Source organism: Scatophagus argus, chromosome 16, assembly GCF_020382885.2.
Source record: "Scatophagus argus isolate fScaArg1 chromosome 16, fScaArg1.pri, whole genome shotgun sequence".
NCBI lineage: Eukaryota > Metazoa > Chordata > Actinopteri > Scatophagidae > Scatophagus > Scatophagus argus.
Window position 1 is genome coordinate 2,910,716 of NC_058508.1, and position 22,841 is coordinate 2,933,556.

At 44.4% G+C, this 22,841-nt stretch overlaps 3 protein-coding genes and 1 long non-coding RNA gene across 6 annotated transcripts in view; 3 read left to right on the forward strand and 1 right to left on the reverse strand.

The window, feature by feature from the left end:
- The window catches only part of hoxb3a (homeobox B3a), an 88,890-nt gene that overhangs the window by 2,961 nt on the left and 63,088 nt on the right, over positions 1 to 22,841 (forward strand). The window contains exon 1 of one of the 2 annotated variants that reach the window (XM_046415147.1): positions 20,452 to 20,597. The exons of the other annotated variant lie outside the window; for it this stretch is intronic. The gene's annotated coding sequence lies outside the window, so the exon portion shown is untranslated. Of the gene's footprint in view, positions 1 to 20,451; positions 20,598 to 22,841 lie in introns of those variants that run through there. 2 annotated transcript variants of the gene reach the window in all.
- The window catches only part of LOC124073152, a 32,129-nt gene continuing 10,311 nt past the window's right edge, over positions 1,024 to 22,841 (reverse strand). The window contains exons 2-3 of one of the 2 annotated variants that reach the window (XR_006845650.1): positions 4,843 to 5,149; positions 1,024 to 4,076 (exon numbers count right to left, since the gene is read on the reverse strand). This is a non-coding gene — a long non-coding RNA (uncharacterized LOC124073152). Of the gene's footprint in view, positions 4,077 to 4,842; positions 6,649 to 22,841 lie in introns of those variants that run through there. The other variant, XR_006845649.1, reaches the window with a different exon arrangement.
- Positions 6,719 to 11,570, forward strand: hoxb6a (homeobox B6a). The gene is made up of 2 exons (XM_046415156.1): positions 6,719 to 8,330; positions 10,258 to 11,570. The coding sequence occupies exons 1-2, from the start codon at positions 7,766 to 7,768 to the stop codon at positions 10,542 to 10,544; spliced, it is 852 nt and encodes a 283-aa protein (XP_046271112.1). The 5' UTR covers positions 6,719 to 7,765; the 3' UTR covers positions 10,545 to 11,570.
- Positions 15,374 to 20,438, forward strand: hoxb5a (homeobox B5a). Its single transcript, XM_046415153.1, has 2 exons — positions 15,374 to 16,328; positions 17,722 to 20,438. The coding sequence occupies exons 1-2, from the start codon at positions 15,620 to 15,622 to the stop codon at positions 17,967 to 17,969; spliced, it is 957 nt and encodes a 318-aa protein (XP_046271109.1). The 5' UTR covers positions 15,374 to 15,619; the 3' UTR covers positions 17,970 to 20,438.

Below are 22,841 nucleotides of genomic sequence, written 5' to 3' on the forward strand. Positions count from 1 at the left end.
GTTAATTCTGCTATGTGGAGCAGCAGCCTGTTTGTGTTATCAGCGCGTGTATGCATGATCAGTCACGTGGCTCAAGCCAGGTTTAAAAGTTTGTAAGTTTATTTATGTAAACATACATTTATGTAAACATACATTTGTACAACTATACATTACGCTTAAACATGCATGTACATATTCATATTCTTACCCAGTACACACAATACAAACCTGAATCAAATGCACTCCAATTTATAATACAGCATATATTTGGAAAAACATGTCATATATGCAATTAAAGTAGGACTTTCTATTATCTATGTAAACTAAAAACAAAACCAATTAATTTGGGATGATACAAACTCTGAAGTGTCAGTGGTTGCTTTTGCGTTTGGGGCTTGGAGGAAACCAGGCTCACGCATGAACAACAAAGGCCGCTTTGCTTGTATCTGCAGGAGCGGCCGTCTCACTGACACCCACCCAGGGCCATGCTGTTGTTCGGCGGCGGCTGTGCTCATCTGCAAGCCGCCCAGCAGTCCCGACGCGCTCCTAACAAAACGCTCTGGTGCCATCTAGCGTCGTGTTTGCAACAGTACCGGACGGTCGCCACACAAACACTCGCTCCATCTTACAGGGTAATACCCACTCGTCAAAGATTCGTACACATGCAAGCTATGGCGTCGTGGTGTCAGTGCTGAACGCGTCTCTGTCGTCGTTCAAACGTGTGATGTGCTGTTGGCAGCGTGTGAGTGCGTGTATGTGTGTGTATTATGTGTATTGTATAAGCTGTTGACAAGCTGATGATGTGACCTTTTTTTTTTTTTTTTTTAAATCTCTTTGGAATGAAAACAGACCAGACGTGACGAGAGGCAGAGAAGAAGCGCGTGTATGTGCGGGTTTGTGTGGGGTGCACAATTTGCCTTTTGTCTTACTGGTTGCTGGTTTCTTCTTTCTTTCTTTGATGTTAATGTAGTGAGAAAGACAGATTTGTGGCATGGAGGGAGGGAGGGAGAGACAGTAGCCCCTCTCTCTCTGTCTCTTTTTGTCCCCCCCTCCCCGAGTTTAGGCCTGGCTGCTGTTACACTCTGGTGAGTGAGGCGTGGAGAAGTCCATGCGTGCACAATAACACACAAATGGGTTCGGTGTGTGTGAGTGTGAGCGCACACATTCTAAGCTGTGGATGTAAAAGTTGTGCTGATTGGTCAGGGTCTCTGTTTCGGGAAACAGGGGCAACGAGCAGCAGACCCACTGTGCGCGTGCGTGTTCATATGTGTTAAAAAATAATGTCTTTGCTCTGTGATTTCATCTTCTTTACTGGCTCGCTCATCAAATATATGCAACCAGGTGTGTGTGTGTGTGTGTGAGTGTGTGTGTGTGTGTGTGTGTGACGTGTTCATCTGAGAGGCCCATGTGCAGGGCAGGCGGGGGAGGCAGTAATCCACAGTGTTGTGTTTAATTTATGACTCCATCATCATCTGACTTTAATCCGGCATTCAAAATCAACTCCAATGCATTAAGATCAGATGGAAAATCAATATTTTGCCCCCTCTCATCTATTTATTTTCTACTCGACAGCCAGAAACTTCAATTGCATTTTCTGTGGAGTGAGATTATGACTTCCAGGACGGTAGTATCAGAGGGGAATTCCCCATTATTCTTCCGCTGCATATAAACGATTCGAATGCGCCGCCGTATTCACACAAAGTACATCTTTATTGCATGTTCGCAATATAAATGGTAAATTAGAAATACACTACGGGCTCAGAGATAATAAGAACATTTTGTGTTTTTTGGCCTCTGAATTTTTGGTATTAACGACATTAAAGTTAATGATACAAGTTTTTTTTTTGTTTTTTAAAAATAGAATAATTGTTTCACAATTTGTAAGACAACCGGCTGCATCTTTAGCTTATAGCATTATTAGAGTTTAGCTTCAGCATTCGCTCACAACCACACTAATAATAATAATAATACTAATAATGATGTTTATTAATTATATTAAAAAGCTGAACCCAAATAACAATTTGAGTTGTTACATGTTTTATCCTTTTTTATGTCGTACGTTTCCGTTTAATCATTAAAATAAATTGCACGTGCACCTGCACGGGCGCGTGTTCGCTTCCTCCTTATTTTGCAGACCTGGAGAAAAACAAGCGGCCCTCCCCGTGATGCTGCATTCATCTGTCCGTTAATATTTAACTGGTCCCGGGGCCCTTGTGCGGCCGGGTGCTCGCGCCCACCGGTAACAGTCCGGTGAACTGACCCAGAGCACGAGCTCACGGTGCCGTGAAGGACGCGTCCAGTCGTGCTGCCTGGAAACGATTAATACATTAAAACAAAAAAGCACAAGTGAGGCACTTTCTTTCAGTTTGTCTTTAACTCGTGCAGGAAGGGTCGGTCGGTCAGCGAGCGCACTCACACGGCCTCCTTTTCAGTGTGCCGAGCCTTGGCCCGCTACTCTACACGCATGAACATTAGGTGTGTGAAAACACAGTCATCTTAGGTTAAGTCACACTTTCCCTCACATGACTTAACAAACGGATGACCTTTGCTAATTTAAACACGCCACCACCTGTGCTAAAATCCCTAAGTCACTGGAACAAATACCACCTTTGAATATTGTTTTTGTTTAATAAATAGTCTATACGTCTGCGCGTGTGTGTGTGTGTGAGAGAGAGAGTTCCAGATTTTAAATCATTAAAAACACATTTATGGGTTCAAAGTGTAATAGCCTACATGTGCGAAATTAATCTATGCCTTTTCAGCTTATAAATGAAGACAGATATTATATTATTAATTTTTGTAATTAAAACTACATTATCAACCTTACCTCGTCTATGAGCCGTAGTGCAATTCTCCCTGTGCAATGTTTGAAATGAAATTCTGGGTAGGAAAAAACGGATAATAGTGTTAGTCAATAAAATAAATAGCAAAGGTTTAATTTCACAGACTGTTAATTGTTTCACAGTACTTGTTAATAATAATGAGTGAAATGCGGGCGATTCGAGCATTGCCGGGCTGAGATGAACCGCAGATGAACTGTACAGTGCCCGTGTGTGTGCGTGTGTGTGTGTGTGTGTGTGTGTGTGTGTGTGTGCACGCGCGTTCCTTGTGTGCAGCACAGCACATTTCTTCATCTGCTGTTTGCTGCGGGGCTGTTTTTCAGTTCGTCGCCATTCCTCGGACTTTACAAGGAGTCATAAACGGTCATAAAGCCATAAAAGTCCCGAGGTCTCTCACACACACACATACACAGGCGCGCACACACACGAGGTGAAAAAGAGCCATAAAGCTATAAAGCAGCAGTCGCACTCCTTCAGCTTTAATTGTCGATAATCTCTGAAGTTTCTCGGATTCCTGGAGTTCCTTCAGCAGCTCCTAACTGTTTACACTGCAGCTACACCAGCCTGATTTGGGCTACTGCACAGGAACATAACGGGCTTTAAACGCATCGTATATCTGCGACGAAAAACCTGCATATAATCAGCCTACTATAAAGCTATCATTAGTGGTAGTAGGATTGTCGCTGTCCTTTTTGGCTAACTGTGGTTATTGGTAGTAATTAAGTTATTTTCACTAATTAGCGAAAGTAACTTGATATCTTTTGTAGCCCTATTATATTTTATTCGAAAACGTTCAGACTAATCAAATGAACGTGAGCGAAAATTCCTACATTTTTCTTGCGTCACAAGAGTCGCTAAAAACTCGTTCCTGCGGACTGTAGACTATAACTTTAGATGCTCTGAAAACAGGTCTTAAAGAGGCCCAACTGCGCAGGAACATGTAGCACACTTTTTCCAATGTACGCCTACGGCAAGCAGGATGATTCGTATCTGCTAACCTACAAGGAGGAAAAACACAACATAGAGCGCGTGACAGACGACGTTACTGTCTCCGTTTAAGGTATGTCTTCCTATTATCCACTTAGGTTTTTCTCCTTCACTTTCTGTCTCTCAGACAACCTGCTGCTCCCAACGGCTCAGACTCCCGGTTTCTCAAGGAGCAAACACTTTTCCGTCTTCGTTTCCGGTGTGGAGCCTCCCCGCCTTTCTGCCGTTTGGCGCCGTTTGCAGCTCCGCTTCTCCCAAACTGCAGAACACCTGCAAAGACAAACAACAACCCGCTAATTACAAGGAGGCTATTCTGCTAGCATGTAGGCTACTGTATGAATATCTGAAGGCAGTCACATGATATTGTAACAGAAATGAGGTCACACTGTTGCCTTCAAGTTCTATTGAATGAAGCAGTAAATTACATTAAGCCTCCTGCTCAGTTTTTAGTGGGTAAAACTACAGCTAATAGGCTACTTTAATTTTCACTAACCACTAACCTATCTGCGTCTCGTCGAAGAACTTCCGCCTGCTGTTATGGGCTAAAATTTGACACTATTATTACATGATTCTGATGTTAGAAACTTTGGGTAAAAAGCAAGGCAAACAAACAAACAAAAATTATTACCTTTTTAAAAAAACATATCATAAATTATGTCACTAGATTGTAGCAGTCTACGTTTTTAATATAGGCTAAAAGCACTTAATTTAGTAGAGAACAGTTTGTTATTAAAGGCACCCTTTGTCTGTCATGTATGACTTTTTAAAAAATAATTGTTCAGTTCAAATGTAGACTGTAGGTCAGGTTGGGCTAACAGTTGTCTAGAACAGCTTAAGTCTTCATGCTTAACATAAGAAGTATTCTAAAAATTCATATTAGCCTACAGCATTTGCTAGAAACACGTGAACCTCACCTGCTGAGGGCTGTCATTAATTTACGCCGCGTGATGCCATTTAATTCAACTCATGGTAAACGCATTGTAACAGCATATCAATCCAGTCTGGTTGTTTTACACACACTGAGCTGAGTTCTTACTTTGTCGACACACTCTTCTTGGCTCCAACTGCTACATGAGATAAATCCAACTATGTCACTCTTCTGTCAGTATTTACCCTCCAGGCTGCTGAGCAGGTAACACACCACTGATATCATGCCAAAGCCACAATCTAAGAGCCGACGTGCTAATGTGTATTATAAGAATAGGATTACCGTCCTGTGTGTGTCCCAGGCTGTAGGACATGCCTGTCCTGTCTCCACTGCTCATTAATGATTAAACCCCAGTCAGCTCCAACACAATGCTGCTGCTTCCCGTTCCCACAAAGCGGAGAGGAAACGGAGCGTCCTGCCAGAGAGCGAGAGAGAGAGAGAGAGAGAGAGAGAGAGAGATGGACAGAGAGGTCAAAATGAAAGTTAAAAAGAGAGATTCCCCATCTGTCTGTGTGATCCTGCACAGAAAGCCAGAGTCGAGAATTAAATGTAGACCTATCTGTCTCCCTGCTCTGGGCAGTGTTAGGCCTATAGGCTACTTTTCAGAGACATGGCGGAATGGACGAGAGAGGGAGGGTAAAGTAAAAGTAAAAATAGAGTCTCTGTCTCTATTTGTCAGTCGGACTGGCCATGAAGACAAGTCAGAGCCTGTAGCGGGCTACATGGAGAAAGACACAGAAAGGGAGACTTATTTATGGCTGCGGTTATTTTACGACCTCAGCGACACATATTCCGTTTGTAAGTGCGAATGAAAAGCAGGCTGACTGGGCTCTTCTGTTTCCTTTTTTTCCCCTTTCTCTTTCTCTGTTTGGGAGAAGAAGAAGAAAAAGTACAAAATAGGCTAAGTAGTAGTAGTATAGGCTGAGAAGTGTGTGTGTGTGTGTGTGTCCAGCCTCCACTCCACTCCCCTGCTTTTAAAATTTATTTTTCTTGTTTTGAAAATAGATAAGTCAAAAAAGTCAATTGTAACATGTTATAAAACACGTTCACGCGTTTTTAATTACTGAAATGTAATTATTGAGCAAATATAAATATTTTTCTATTGTGCTTCAATGACCAGTTGAATTGTTTTTTGAATAATAATATGATACAGATTACATAATAGCTGCTTTAGTTTTTTCAGACTATGAATATCGTATATTCAGTTTAACTTAACTAGTTATTTTTGTGTTATTTGTATTTATTTATTTATTTTTTTGCCTGAACATGAGCAATTAAGGCCTTTTTTGTGACGGATGTTATTAATTCAGTCCATTTAAAATTGCTGTTTGCGTTAGTTAGACGTTGTAGCCCAGGTTATATAAGCTATAATACATGAAAAAGAACATCTTTCTTTCTGGAGGCTGTAGTATGTATCCTTTAGGCTAAATGTAGGCGATTGGTGTAAATATATCTCAGCTGATTATATATGGCTCCCGTGGAAAAGGTTTCAGGCGCAAAGCTATAATCAGTGTCAAGAACATGGGGAAAAAAATGGGAAACTTTGAGACTGTTTCTTTTCTTCTTCTCCTCTTACATTTCAACCTAATCAGTGTCGCAGAAGAAGAAAATAATAACTCATTGCACGCATTGATCAAACCATACTGACCCGTGCAGAAAACAAGTGGAACACTTTAATTTTCAACAGACACCACAAGCCTTGAATCAACACATCGGCCTCCACTTTATACAGCAGAACCCGGGACGGAGCAACGTCGCCGGGTTTATCTTTCATCAATAACAGTAACAGCTACCAGATTATGTTTAGAATATCCCCTCCAGATTATCAGTTACTCCTCCGATGTAGAAAATAACCGAGATGAAGAGCCTGCGGTAACAACAGGACACACACTGACCGGGGTGGGGGGCACACATCCACCCATCGACCCAAATATACCAATTAGGAATGTACAAACTCCTCAATTATAGACGTGCAGACAAACACACACACACACACACACACACACGGGACCACACATGACTTGTGCGCGCTCCCGGTTGTGATTTACGCGTGCCAAATTCATTTTCACATTTTCATGCGGTCGGTATTATCTGCAAAGCGCCGGGGATATGTTTTATTATTCGGTTGCCTCTGGTGGTGCCCCCCCCCCCCGCCACCCCAACCCCAACCCAATCGGGGAGGGAGCGCGTGCGTGTGTGTGTTTGTGAGCTGCTGTGTTTTATGAGTCCAACAACAGACGGACGAAGACACACAGGGAGAGAAAGAATCAATTTAACGCGCCGAGGATTCCGGTGTGATTGCGCAATCTCACCGGGAACCGGAGGAAGATTAGACAGAGAGATTGAATGAGATTTAGACAGAGAGAAAGGGAGTGGGAGATTGAAAAAGGGAAATAGGAAAAGGGAGAAGTGGTGGGGGAGAGTCGCGGTGGTTCCCAGCACCCCCCTGCAGCCCTCTCTCCCCTTCCTCCTCTTCTTCCTCTCTCCAAGAAAAGGAAAGGGGGCGAACGAATGCCAGGCACGGAAGCTTCCCATTGGTCAGTCTGAGGTCAGCTGGTCTCTGCCTCCCCCTTACCCCTCCTCACCCCATCCCGTCTTCTACACACACACACACACACACACACACACACACAGGCTCTCTCTCTTGTTCTCCCACCTCCTCTCTCTCTCTATCCCATACTGGCACTCAGCCACCCAAATACCCCTTCCCCTCTCTCACCCTCTCTCACCCTCCTCACCCCCCTCCTCCCAATCTGCGATAAACTAAGTGATAGCAGCAGCCCGTTGGACTGTCGGCTATAAAACACAACAAATCATAAAGTGCAGGCAGGGGAAGGCAGAGGAAGGAGGACGGGAGGGAGAACCGTTAGCCGTTAGCCGTTAGCCTCCTTCTACTCCTCCTTCTTCTTCATCGCGTGAACGTTGTTGTTGTGTTTGTGTCGTGCCCTCCTGTCCTCCCCTCTCCTCTTCTCTTCTTTTCCTCTCCTATCCTTTCTTCTCTTCTCATCCTTCTTCTCCTGGCTTTCTCCCGATGAGTTCCTATTTTGTCAACTCCTCTTTCCCGGTGACGCTACCGGGAACGGGTGGAGGCGGGCAGGCGGCGGCGGAGTCGTTCCTGGGTCAGATCCCGCTCTACTCGTCGGGATACGCCGCCGACCACCCGCTCAGGCACTACCCGGCAGCAGCCGTTACCGCTGCCGCGGCCGTGGCGTACGGCGCGAGCGGCAGCGGCGTGCACCAGGATAAAACATACACGGCGTCCACCTACTATCAGCAGGCTGCGAACGGAGCGTACGGCGGGCACAGGGCGGCAGCAGGTGTCGGCGTTGGGGGCACAGCCGGAGCCGGTGCCTGCGACTACGCCACGGCGGCGGCGGCAGCGGCGGCTGCAGCGGCGGCAACTGGCTTCTACCGGGACAAGGAGCACCCGTGCAGCCTGGACGAGCACCAGCTCGCGCTGAGCCAGGACGGCATGCACCGTAAGGCGGAGTGCGCGGGGCTGAGTGGGAAAGGGCTGTTCGGTGACACGATGGAGGATAAGCAACCGTCATCTGCCCCTATTTATCCGTGGATGCAGCGAATGAACGCGTGCAACGGTGAGTGTCGTCTTCTTCTTCCTTTTCCCCTCTTTCTTGCATATTTTATGATCCCCGTCATAAAACTGACGTTGGTTTCCTCTGTCAGCCCCTCTGCTGTCTTTCCTTTCTCTTTTCCTCCTCCTCCTCACCCAGTAGTTGCTTTATGATCCCCGTTTGTTGGCCTGTCAGTCAGTCATGTGCTCTGTATTTTATAGTCCGTCATAAACCGGGTTTGTTTGGGTTGTAGCTCCTGTTACTGTATGTGACCTGCTGACCGACGCAGCTACCGAGCAGGGGGAAAGAAAGTTGAGAGGAAAAGCCTGTCAGAGAGTGTTGTGGGTGAAAACAAGAAACAGATAGAAAGATAGCCAAGACAGACAGAGAGGAAACTTAAGTTTCCACTAGACACTTATCTATTTAACTTTGTCTGTCTCGTTTTGTTTTGTTTTGTTTTGTTTTGTTTTGTTTTTCATTTCTACGTTTAATATTTTTTTCTTCTTTTGGGTTCGAGTCTCCCTTTACAAAAGTAAAAAATAATAACCTAATAATAATAATTTAACAAAAATCACGTTCAAGAGGAAAACGTTCTTTCCTTTTTACAAACCACCTACTGATAAAAGAAGAATAGTATCACAGCTCAAGCCGTTTTTTTTAAATCACAGCTTTTCTTGGGTTATCTTAAATGGAGCCTGTATTGTTAACCTTCTACCGCAGACTGCTATTATGCGCTGTTTATTCACAACCGAGCAGATTAGATAGCCAGTTAAAACACTGACAAGTTCTTATTGAAAGTGATACATGCAGGGCAAGCTTCCAGGGTGGGGTGGGGGGTTATTTGATTCATATTACTGCGTAAATAAGCACAAGTTTGTCCTCCTTTACACTGATGTGCGAATTAAACTAAAGTATAAAATTATTGTTGTGAGGCACTTTGCTGTAAACACGAGTGTCTTTGTTAAACAGAGAAAAACGGTCTGTTGATAAGTGAGTGGATGATGCTGGGCTACTGTTGTACAAAGCCCTGCAGGACACTCCGAGTTATGACAGATGAGGTGGAAACAGGCTCTGCCGCAAAGAAATATATAAGGAATAAAAAGTAACGCGGACTATAAATGACAGCCGAAGATGTAAATGGCAGCTGGAGAGAGAACAGAGTGGCACAAAAAACCTTGAGTGCTCCTCCATAATCTGGTTTGGATGAGTTTTTATTTATGGATATTTAGTGCCCTGAGCAGCGTGCGGTTTTCCATCCATGCTCTGCTTTTCAGATCGATACAGAAAACTGAAGCTGCTAAACTGACAACATGGCCATTTGTTTACCACCGGGGGCCAAAATATAGTTAGTGAGGATCAGAGGAGACTAAAGCCCTGGAAGCTGATCCTCACAGGGGGGGAATACCTTCTGAAATAGAATCGTTACTGCCCTCACTTTAAAATATATATATTATTCTTATTATTATCAGTATTATTATTACTATTGTTGTTGTTGCAGTTGTTGTTGGAGCCATTTCCAAAACTGAAACAAATCGTTTTGTCTTATGCTGCTATTCACCAACACCATTTAAATATTCCGTTTTCTGAGGCTGAATAAATAGATGGGCTGTTATTTTTGATAGCGTTTTGTCTACTTCAAAATTCCAGCCTTCAACAAAGAGGAAACAAGTGTCAGTTTTCCCAGATAAACTTCCTGAAAGCAGATCAGTGTCAAAAACGTGTATATTAAGAAAGACACCAAAAACGTTAGTTGGATAAATGAGGGATTCAGTTCTAAATTTATTGATCCTTCACTGATAGGTTAGGAACAGAATAAATTGAATTGAACAACGGACATGAACGCAACACAGGGTGAGCCAGTCTTTCTCTCTATGTCAGCAGGTAGGCCTACAGTCTATGTGTTCTGACTTTGGTTAAAATGTAACTTTCTCTGTCATTCCTTCTCTCTCAGGGACTTTCGGCAGCCCCGGGAGGCGCGGACGGCAGACTTACACGCGCTACCAGACGCTCGAGCTAGAGAAGGAGTTCCACTTCAACCGGTACCTCACGCGGCGGCGGCGGATCGAGATCGCGCACGCGCTCTGCCTCACGGAGCGCCAGATCAAAATCTGGTTCCAGAACCGGAGGATGAAGTGGAAGAAGGAGAACAAATTGATCAACTCCTCATCTTCCTCGTCGTCCTCCTCCTCTTCCTCCACGGTGAACGGTGCAGAAGAAGAAGAGAAACGGACGGAGTGAAAGAGGAGAGACAAACTGATGTAAGATACATAAAAGAGGAAGAGGAGGATGGAAGAAAAGACATGCTGGTTAATCCTTTCCCCTCCCCGTCTCAAACTTCGTCCAGACCTTTGTCTGATGTGAAAACTCTGGGAAAAAGTAGCCTACATTTCGTTTTACTTTTCTTTTTTTTTTTAAGCCGGAGCAGGGGTGAAACATATTAGAGAACTAAGGAGAAGAATATCCATTTTTGATTCCTCGAGTATCGCCACTCATCCAAAAATGTATCCCACTGCTTCTATAGGCTCAATTTGCCTCTCTGTGTGCTGTGAAAATTGGGAAATCATTTGACTGTTGAGAAAGGATCGCATGGCTGTGGAGGAGAAAAAAACTGATAAAATTAAGAGATTAAAAAAGAACAAAGAATAGAAAAAAAAGAGAGAGAGAGAGAGAACGGTGGCGGACAAGCTATGACATCCGAAGCGTGTAAACAACCCGCCACTCGATGACAAACTGTGTCAAGACACAATTTCTTGCTGCATTCCAATAGAACCTAACTTCTTATATTCTATTTAGTTTTTATTTTTATTTTTCTTGTCTTGCAGGCACTTGTTTTGAAGCTTTAGGATTCGACTTCAGGCTGTTTCTCCCCCCCGATGGTTTTGTTTTCTGTTTTCCTAAACGTGTAGTGTGTATCACTTTCAGTACCTTCAAATACACACAACAACGTGGGGAGCTGTTTGAGAAGTGTATGTATGTCATATGGTGTTCATATTTAAACTGTATAGAAATAAGCAAGGAAAAAAATAAAATAATGTAATTGCGGGAGAGGGTAATTTAACTTTTCCGGCTGTTTTAATTTTCCAATAGAAAGGGGGCGCGTGGGAGGGGGTGTTAACCTGCTGATGTTATTCTCCAAACTACCTAAAAACGTTCAGGAAAGTGTATATTTTATGGATTTTTACATTGTTTGTTTTTGTTAGTGTTTTTGTCAGTAATTACGTATACTACCTATGAGAAATGTTCAATAAAATGTTAAGAAATGTATGGAAAGATGTTTATTTATTTATTTAATTTATGTGTGGGCAGTGACATTTTGGTTCAGTGGAAGGGAAACACTGAGAAAACAGTTTTATTTTATGATGTACTGTTCTGGTTACACCATCGCATAAAGAATTTTAAGCGCAGATATTTACGGCGCGCGAGGCGAACACCAGCCCGGGGCCAAGTAAGCGCACGCGGTGGTCCGGAGGGGAAGTGACAAGGGGCGCGAGCTGCTGCTGATGGCGGGCTGAACTAATTGATGACCAGACCGAGGGAGAGAAAGTTGACCTGTCCTCGAGCCGGCCAGCCAGACACGTCACACATACACACACACACACACACACACTTCACCCAGACAAAGTGGACAATGTCCTCGTGACCCTTTGAACTCTGCTTGTCCTCTGAGTGACCGGCGCGCGGGTTTCATCTCTCGGCAGCGGCAGCTTGGGTTTCAGTGATGCACGCGCGTGAACACAAAAAGGCGCTTTTTTTTCTTCCTTAGCTTATCTTTGTAAATGATTAGCACAGTGGACACATACAAACATGAACGAACACACTGACAGCGTGAGCAGCAACACACAAATGCACACAAAAATGTATGTGCTACGTGTTCACATGAAAACTTTGTATTACAGAAGTCGACTGATTGATTGAAAATATCCAAATTTAAGAAATGTTCTAATGTTAAGATATGCACTTTTAACACAGTGTGTAATCAGTGTGTATCCTCTTTATGTATACTCTGCTGGAAACAAAGGACACATTTTGATTATAATAACAATAATGTTCTTTAGTTCGTATGAGTTTATCGACAGCCATACCACCAGTGCCATTTTCTTTTAAAATGATTATCATTATAGCATGTGCCTATTGGAGAAACTCACATCTGCTGTAAACCTTCAGCTCACTGAATGCTATAGTTGTCGTGACTACATAGAGTTGAAAAAGGTATATTAAGTTTGCTAATGAAAGCCCTTTCAGTTGCAGGGTGTACTGCCAAAGTAATAGGTGGCATGAGTTGTCAGTTAATGATTAATACCACACCGAGGAAATCAAATATTTTCATCGGCCTCTGTGAGAAGCAGTACATTTCGATTTAATGCGATTTCATTCAGTGCACTGCGCTGATTGATAATCACTGTTGTTTTGTGGTGAGATTCAGTTCCAGAGCCACAGACAAAAACAGAGTCCGACTCACCATCAAATGATCTCGGAAGAATATTTTATGGCAAAGTTAAAGCCAGGCAGATAACTTGGCCGGCTGTTGCGTTATATAAACTTCTTTGGCTCTTTGTGCAAAGGTTGGCGGTTCGATTCCCACACTGAGCACGTCTGCTGTAAGGTGAACTGCATGCTGGCAGATGTTCTATGTTAAAACCAGTGGAAATGGTTTCACTGTGACCCAGAGGGCTCATTTTACTCACCAACACACACTAACTGCGCACACGTGTTTTGTGTTTTTGTATTTTTGACAAAGAATGTTATGGATCTTTATATTGCCTATGCATATATCCTCCACCTATGTTTTCTGGAGTTTTGAAAAGCTGCATTCTATATGCTCTGACTTCCTGAGATGATTCTGTAAGAGTTTGAAACGGTTTCTTTAAACCATGAGCTAGACAAAAACATTTCAACTTGAGTTAAAATCTGAAAAGCCCTAAAACTGTAGCATCATAATAGCATCTTAATATCAGTGCACAGCTTGAAGTGAGGATTTAACTACTCTGTCGATTGCTATGAATTGTGCTCACATTTGTGCACTATGTGTAAGAAAATCTGCTATTGAGTGGATGATTTCAGCACTCTGAGCAGGAGCACATACAGATTGCGTGGCTCCAGCTGGAGCACCTTGTTTGACTAGAAGGAATTCTAACTCTGAGTCCTGACCACCCTATAGTCACCAAGCAAACTGGAGAGTTGACAAAACACTGCAGACTATGACGTCAAGGTTACGCTGCGTAACAGAAATACAGAAATAGGACATAAAAACAGAAAATAGTGTCTGCAGTTTTTAAAAGTTGTATTATAAACTAAAAATGAAAGTAAGTCGTGCATTGACCCTTCTTATCTGAGACTGTGGAATTTGTTTGGACCAAAGGGGCCAGCGAGTTGTTTCACGGTACAAATATTCAGCGTGATGGTGAAAATCTATATATATATCGAGGGGAGTATATGTTCAGAAGCCTGCGCCAACTGGGTCAGTGCCTCCTCCTCATCGTCCCTGTGGCTTACTGGCCATTCCTGGCACGCTTTATGTCCTGCGCTTTATAGCCACTCGGCCTGCTTTCAGCCCAAAAGTCGGCTGAATTGGTATTAACATTAAGACTCTAGGGGGTAAAATAATAGCCTACATGTATATCTGTTTTGTGCATTTTAGCCCCCTGTTGCTCGCAGTTGTTTTTACTCTGCCTGGTTACTTTGGAATATTCAAGATGATTTCCATTCCAACTGCTGCTTTCTTTTGCTGGCGCTCAGTGTGAGAGCAGCTGAGTGTCTGAAATGTGGCCTGAAACTGCACACACACACACACACACACACACAGGACAGCACATTTATACAAACACACTCCCCCGCAGAGTGCATTCATTTGTATCATTTCACACTCAAAAATCTGGAATTCCTCATCTGTCCCATGTTCATGTACATGTACGCGTGTGTGTGTCATAGTTACAATGAAGCTTGCACACCGCGCACCCGAGTGCATGATGAGGCCTACTACTACTACGATGACTACTAACACACACACACACACACACACACACACACACACGCCTGAAATGCATCCCAACCCGGGAATCAACAAATCATAAATCAGCAGATTTCCATCCAGTGTGGACGTCACAGATCAGGTTTAACATTCCTCCTCTGCAGCTGGAAGGGAGGCTGCAGGGGGAAAGGGGGGGGGGGGGGATACAAGATAGAGACAGACAGACAGACAGAGAGTAGGAAAGTCAGCTTACTTATACATGTGTGTAAGGTGCCAATGGTTAAAGTTGTGGTGTGGTTTTGGTTATTGTAACAGTTTATTGTCAACACACTGCCCATTCAACTAAAGTCAAAAATAGTTTAATCGACAGTATTTTATTATAAATATTGTTGACAAAAATATATCACCCAAAGTAGAGAAGTAAAGTGGCTGTCTTTTTCCGGCCAATTTATGCGGCCCTCATTGCTTCACTTTATCTGAATGATTGTTTATCCTGTCATTATTATTATTATTGTTATGTAATTTGTGTGGTTTTGTAATTGCTGTTAGAAAACTATACCTTCAGCTGAAGGTGGAAGGCAGCAGTTTTTACTAGCTTGTCAGCCATATCATATTATGAACGGATTATTGATTATGCTTAATGGTCACTGCCTCCTAATTTTCAGCCTAAGCGAAGGTCAGTTAACAGGCCTGAGTGATGAGGGACGCGCACACTCACAGGGAGAAACAGGCAGTGTCAATATTTCATAACAGCACTGTAAGATTTTTTGGCACATCTACTTTCTCTCTTTCCTTCTTCTTTCTCTTTTTAATCAGTGCAATAAATTATGTCTGCAGTAGGTGGCGCTCGGAGCTCACCCCCGGCACCTCCAGCAGCAGAATAAAGGGCGCTAGAGAAAGGGGGAGAGAGAGCCAGAGAGAGAGAGGGAAAGAAAGAGAGAGAGCTGCCCCCGCCCATCCCTTCATCATTAGAAACCTCAGAGCATGAATTACCTCTCCGAAGTCATCGGCGAGAATTTACGACTGGTCAACAAAAGCACGTGACCGACCCCCCACCCCCCACCCCCTCCTTCCCTCTGTCTCTCCTCCCTCACCTCACCCCTCACCTCCCCCATCTCACACACACACACACACCCCTCAATCCAACACACTGACACACACCACCCCACCCCCATATTTGGACGGCGCATACATAGCTAAAAACGAAGTACAGTGCAACGCCATAATTCACTAATACATCATAAATCGTTGAAAGTACCCGCGTTATAACGACCAAGAGAAATCTAACAAATCAAGCGCCCCTTAGTACTCAACTGTAAGCCTGCAACTCTCTAAAACAACCTAAATGAGCTCTTACTTTGTAAACTCGTTCTCGGGGCGCTACCCAAATGGCCCCGACTATCAACTGCTAAATTATGGAGCCAGCAGCGGCGCAATGAACGGCGGGACGTACAGGGACTCTTCCTCCGCCACCATGCACCATGCGACGGGCTCTTACGGCTACGGCTACAATGGCATGGACCTGACGGTCACCAACCGAGGAGGGGGGAGCAGCAGCGCCTCCAACACCGGAGGACACTTCGGGGGCGGCTCGGTGGTCGGGGAGTCTCTTGGCTTCGGCTCCCCAGCATCGGAGAGGAGCTACAGACAGCCGTCCAGTTGCTCTCTCGCCTCTGCGGCAGACTCCCTCCTGTCACCCGGTAATGGAGACAACAAACTGGCCGCCCGGAGCTCGTCCCCCTGCTCGGAGCAACCAGGAAACGGTAATCTCAGCTCCACAAACCTGTCCTCCACCTCCTCCGGCGGTGGTGGTGGCGGCGGTGGCACGACGAAGCGTTTCACGGAGCTGGACGACGCGTCGCCAGAGACCGAGGAGTTACAGCACAACCGGGACGCCGGCCACAGCAGCAACCCGCCTCCCAGGACCGGGCACCCGCAAGTCATGCAGAAGCAGGAGGGCGGCCCGGCGGGATCAGCCGCTGGCAGCACGACGGGCAGCGAGGCTCAGACACCACAGATATTCCCCTGGATGAGAAAGCTGCACATTAGCCATGGTACATGCTGCTCTTGTGTTTACAGCTTATTAGCTCTGTATCATACAAGTTCCAGGGCGATAATATTCATAACGCTGGCTCAATAGATTGTTTGGACACATGGGGTTGGTGACAGTTTAGTGCTTTTAGAAACTACATGGGGAGCCATGGTGCTCTGTGCCTCTTTGAACACACACAAAAGATTCAGCAGAATTATTGCTGCTTTGATTTGAGTTGAGTAAATTGGCTGCTTGAGAATAGCTCTGAAAGACACATATTTAGACACGGTTCCTCTTATTTGTCCGCAGCCTCAAGCCTTTTTAACACTGCGTTAATTCAGTATTTTCAAATGTCAGAAATCAGTCAGCGATGCCTTGAACTTCCCTGTACAGCACCAGCTATCTGATGGATTTAATTATTAAGATGTATTCAGATATTTCACTATTTATTATTTACTTATTTTAGAACCAGAGAGTAACTAAGCAGGGCAGCTGGCCTCCCTCTGGTTAATATTAGTGTGTTTTCTCAGTGCATCACAGCCTAATTCGTTTTGCATTTCCCTCCCGTAGAAGCAAGGAACGCCGGATGGTTGTTTCCTCTGTCTTTTCTCCCTCTTTTTTTTTTATTTAAGCAAATTCCACAAAAGCGTCATAAATCTGTCAAGGGAGAGGCAAGCCGGGCAGCAAAGCCCAACAGGCTGTGGAGCGCAGACAGAGCCGGGTGGGAAAAGAAGAAAAAAAAAGAAGAAGAAGGAGAAAAAAGAAAGAGAGGCCGGGAAGGCTTTGCAGGCTGTTGCTCCTTTGAAAAGTGAAGCTTTATTACGTGTGGGAACTTTATTAGGGAGGTGAGGCAGAGGACGGGGCAATAAAACCCTGAAGGGAGCTAGAGGGAGTGAAAAGGGGGGATAGAGAGGGTGATGGTGAAGGGAGGTAGATAAAAAAAGAAAACAGTAATGTGACAAATAAAAGCAAATCCTTAAGCACAGGCTGTGGAGTGGAAATTGCCGAAATAAAATGTGTCAAGAAAGACTGCTGTCACAGTTAGGGACGGTTTTATGCACTTTTGTTGTGCCGTAACGTACGTTCATTCTGATATAGTCAGTCTTCTGTATATGTGCGTAGCTATGTGTGTGTGTGTGTGTGTGTGGGAGGGGGGCATAGAGTGGGTGGACACGAGCACATTAACACCTGTAGCTACACTATGCGAGAATTCAACGCAGCAAACCAGTAGAAAACACAAGCTTTGTGAGGCATCACGTCAGAGAGGCGTTTGTGGTTCTCTGTATTTTAGCGTACTGTCAGGTAGTTTTCCCACCAACTCTTTGTTTGCATTTCTAATGATCACCCGTTCATATCACGTGTTGATGCAGCCAAACACGTCCCATAACAGCCTTCTGTTCGCTCCAAACCCTCAGATATGACTGGCCCGGACGGGAAACGGGCGAGGACAGCCTACACGCGCTACCAGACGCTCGAGCTCGAGAAGGAGTTCCACTTCAACCGGTACCTCACGCGGCGGCGGCGGATCGAGATCGCGCACGCGCTCTGCCTCACGGAGCGCCAGATCAAAATCTGGTTCCAGAACCGGAGGATGAAGTGGAAGAAGGACAACAAACTGAAAAGCATGAGCCTCGCCACCGCCGGCAGCGCCTTCCAGCCCTAGATATTAACCCGTTTAACAAATCCCATCTCTGTGTAAAGGTTTCTACCATGTGCGGGCCACCCAGGAGGAAGGAGAGACACAAAAGCGTAAAGCGCAGAAAAAAATAAAGAAAACTTGAAGAAAACCATAGAATATACAGCTGAAATGAGCAGAAACGGAGCGAAAGGAGACGGTGATGAAGAAACAACAAACAGATTCCAAATCTAGATTTAAAGAACACTTCCTATCATCAACCGAGTACTGTACAGCAGCGCAGCACTTTTTATTTGTTCGGCATGTTGGTCTTTGGTGTTAAAAAAAAACAAAACAAACAAAAAAAAACACGATGACTGTGGTACTTTCTCATGTAAAAAACAAAAACCTAGTGTTCCTATATGTTGTTGTTGTTTTTTTAAGCAGCTGTCCCGAGGAGAGGCGATAAGGACAGGATGGATAATGCTACCTAACTACGTTTCTACCTAGGCCTACGTCCGCCCTTACAACCTTACTACCTACTTGTTGTTTAATGTCTAAATATCGTTTCTTGCGTCCAGTGCGATGTTTTGTAATTGACAAAGTGCTTTCTAGAGAAGTTAGCATGTGAGCTCTTATTGTAAGTTATTTACAGACAGTAACGCGTGTATAGCCTTTCTAGTTTGAATCCCCCGTCCTTTCTGTCTGTTACTGTCATTCAGATCTGCTCCCATTTTTATTGAGGAAGCAGGGAAGGTGTGTGTGTGTGAGTATGTGTGTGTGTGTGTGTCCAAAATCAAACTTGCCCTCCCTTGCGCCTCCGTATAGATCCACATAATGTTGTGCATAGCGCTATTATTCAAAAATGTAACTGTATATTATTGTTATTATTATTGTAATTATTGAATCCATGTTTCAGAAAAGATGTATATAGATATATATGGACATTTTTAAATGTGACCATTCGGCTATTTGTAGTTGTTGTTGTGTGTGTGTGTGTGTGTGTGTGTGTGTGTGTGTGTGTGTGTGTGTGTGGTTTGAGAGTGTGTGTGTACGCATGTAAGGGAAATGGCTACCGTCCTGTGAGGCCTGTAAGCTTTCTGCCAATGAGCTTTTTGTATTTGTTTGTAACTCGGAGTAAGAAAAAAAAACAATAAAGTTCTCCATACTCATCAAAACCAGACAGACGTGAAGAGCTGCTGTTGGTGATGTACCAAATTGACGCACAAATGGCCTAACCGGGCTTGAAAATCATGACATTTACGCCAGCCAAAAGCTTTATAGGTCTTCAGCATGTGCTGCAGCGGCTTCCTTGGCCGGGAACTGCTCAAGACAAATCAATCGGGAATATTTGTGCTTGATGCTGCTAGAAATTTATTGTGAATCATGTATTTCATATGTGTCTCGGGATGACATCATCTGTCAGCTGCCAAACTCAGAGCTCAGTGTGTCATTTGGTCTATTTGAGAATTTGATGCGGATTAAGCCGTCTGTGGTTCTAGTCTAACTTTGCGACCAATCCAAGTCCAGTTCTAGCAGAGCATTCTTATGTACTTCTACGCAGTTCCGTCCTTCACCACATTCTACCTATTTGAATACGGCTTTCAGAGCCTTGAATGTAGTTTTAACAGTTGTCCTTTCATTTCAGTTCTACCAAGTGACTGAAGATTCTTTTTAAAAAAAGATCAGCATTGCGCGTGAAGTGGCACCAGACCTAACAGGCCTGTGTTCTGTTTTCCAGGCCGCACTGTACGCCACATTTCTAAGGCCACAACCTCCTGGACATCAGCAGCATCAAAGCACCATGCTCAACAATCAAGAAACATGCTACATTACGCGTACACACACACACATATATACACACAGAGACGAGACACGCACAGGGCAATTCTCATCTCTGCAGACCGAGTCTGACAGGACAACAAACTACCGGCGGTGGACAAATTGCTCACTTTTCTCTAAACAGTCTCCCTTTTTCCGTCCTAACGGAGGCCACTCCCGGCCAAATTAGGTTACCCTCTCCTGGTTTCCAACCGTAAACAGCCAACTGAACTTTTAAACTCACCGACTGATGCTGCTGCAGCTTCCTTGCTCATACACGCGCTTGTGTGTGTTTGTGTGTGGACACGAGGTCCTGCTCCGAGCCTCATCTGGACACAACCGCTATCTCCTGCCTCCTGTGTGTGCATGTGTGTTGAGATATTTTTTTAAAGTGAGACCCCCTTCTGCTTTGGGCCAAACTATAAAAAAGAAGGCAGCTTTGACATTTACATGTCAAACGGATGAGGGTTTTTATCTCCAAGTTGGATCGTAAAGATCAGGCCTGGCCTCAGACTGATACCTCTCACTGGCTCTCCTCTGGTCACGTGGGGTCCATAAAGTTAGTTTTATGGTTTTGGGGAGTTGACAATGTACTATATATTTCACATTCTAGAAAGCAAGTGACGGTTTAACGGCTTCGCGGGGATCCTAAAGGGGTCAGTAATGTAGAGACAGAGCGAGAGAGGGAGGGAATGTGTGTGTCTGTGTGTGTGTGAGAGAGAGGGAGAGGCAGAGCAGGCCACTACAACCGGCCGCTGTTCCTGCTCCGGTTCACACGCGGAGCCCGGCGAGCTGCGGTCTGTGCCGCTCTGGACGCTGGGAAAAGCCGGTGGAGAGAAAGAGCCAGGACGCACAGTAAGTAGTGTTTGAAGGAGCTAAGTAGATGGAGAGGGTGGGAGTGAAGGGAGAGAGAGAGGGAGTGTGTGTGTGTGTGTGTGAGAGAGAGAGAGAGCTTTGTAATTAGCATGTCACTCACTCACTCTGTATTAACGCGCTCGCTGAGTGCTGCTAAGCTCCGGTGTATTTGAGATATTTGAGATTCGTTGTTGTGGCTGGTCTGGACAGCGGGACCGTGTTGGTGGCGTCACAGATGGAGTGAGGTGCTGCGCGCGCACAGCAGTGTGTACTTTTATGTAGACCCCAATAAACGCTTGTATGCGTTTTAGTGCGTGCGCAACGACGGCGCAAAAGCACACAGGAGAGTGCGCCGATGTGGTTGCCAGTGTGGAGAATTGGCTGGCAGCAAACACAGAGTGGTTTACGTGCGCACTGTGATTTGTGTCATTGTGTGTCTGCGTATACGTGCGCACCATACTAAAATTTACAGTAAAATTAAGTGGAAACAAATCAGATCAGTTATGATGCAGGTTAGAAGACGACTTTCAGATTTTTCTTTCTTAAATTTATGCACAGACTTGTTGGAACGCTTGAATAATGTATTCAGTGAAAGGATGATGGCCGGCAGATGTTGTTGGTGAAGTTTACGTGATTTCGGATGGTGTGGAACTGATCTGACTCATATGTTTTCTCTCCCACTGGATCACAGGGACAGTATATGGCAACCACAATGTGAAGTGAATTCATACTTCCTCGGTGATGGCTTTTGTTGGAGAGTTTTTGGACAGGAAATCTTGCATAGCACTTCTTTGTCACTTTTACGCGCTGCCACCCTGTGCGTAAAATTGTGTCAATGAATAATCAAGAGTTGGGAAAATGCCCGTGTGTGCTAACATGAACCAAGAAATAAATGGACAAGGACAACACACACACACAGCCTGTAGTGATCTGCGTCCTTGGGCACAAGAAAATCTTTGTCCGCCCCCCGCCCTTGTATTTCCAGGCAGGATGGGTGTGAGTGAATAAACGTCGTGGATACAAACATTCCCAAGGCTCACCACCAGAGTCCTTGCAGATTATTTTACACCAGAGATTTGGCCTGTTCTTTGACTCTCAGCGCGCACACACACACAGACACACACACGAACACATAAACACAGAGAGAGATGCAGTGTATCTGTTCAGCTCAAGATGTATTTATTTATTAGCGAGCCAGCTTCTGAATTTAGATGCTCCGAATTAACCCCATACGGATAAAGTTTCCACAATTTTAACAACACAAAAACACACCTAAATCAAGCTTAATAAATAAGTTCAAGACTACATTTCAGCTGTTTGGTTGTTGTTTAAAAGACCTTTGCATCAAGTGCTACTGACATTTTAAGACAAAGGACATAAAGCGCTTTACTGAAGCAGGTATTAGCGAAATTATTTGTTATTACTCGTTTATATTAGAATACAGCGAGGACAGGCAAACACTGCCCTCAGTGAGCCAACGAAACCATCATGAAAGCTCTTAGTCGTGTTAAAACTTTAACCCGTTCAATAGAAGCGACACCAGAACTCTTCTTTTCTAACACTGAAATTCAGTCAAACAGCCTCCAAGTCAGATGAACTCCCAAATACACCCGTTTGAACACTGAAGGAATGAAACCACATTGCAGCCTGCAGTTACAGTATTAAAAATTAACGCAATTCTTTAAGGTAATAGGCCACTGATCACACCACGTGACACCAAAACCCTCCATTAAAACAGCCCAATGAACTTGTATCATGTAACATCTTAAAAACACCAAAAAACAATAGAGAATTGTGAATGTGACATGAAATAATAAGAAACACTCTGCATGCACACAAACAGGAAAGCGAGTTATTCAAGTCACTTAATGCTGAGGAAAATATAAAGCGACATGTTTCACAATGTGACCCTAATTTATCCGTACAAATCAGCTGTAACACAGCTGTTTTATTTAGCCACACACACACACACACACACACACAAAATCACCATTATTGGTCGATTACACCAGGCCGCTGAGGAAACCAGCAGCTTTATCTGATGTTATGAAATAATAATGAAATAAGGACAGGCTGCGTGTGAATAAAAGGAGAGAAGGTGGAGGTGTTCACAGTGCGGCGTCTTTCTGTTTCCTCTGACCCTGTAAATCTTTATTAGTTCTCCACACTATTTCCCTCTGATGTCTGAAGCGGGACTCGAGCTGTCAAACAGAGAGGCTACCAGTCACGCGGCACCGTCCTCTG

What these genes read in the sequence shown, in the direction of transcription:
- hoxb6a (XM_046415156.1), top strand. Translation starts at nt 7,766, where the DNA reads ATGAGTTCCTATTTTGTCAACTCCTCTTTCCCGGTGACGCTACCGGGA. An exon ending in GCGAATGAACGCGTGCAACG is followed by an intron (nt 8,331 to 10,257) that starts GTGAGTGTCGTC and finishes CTTCTCTCTCAG; the next exon opens with GGACTTTCGGCAGCCCCGGG.
- hoxb5a (XM_046415153.1), top strand. Translation starts at nt 15,620, where the DNA reads ATGAGCTCTTACTTTGTAAACTCGTTCTCGGGGCGCTACCCAAATGGC. An exon ending in AAAGCTGCACATTAGCCATG is followed by an intron (nt 16,329 to 17,721) that starts GTACATGCTGCT and finishes CCAAACCCTCAG; the next exon opens with ATATGACTGGCCCGGACGGG.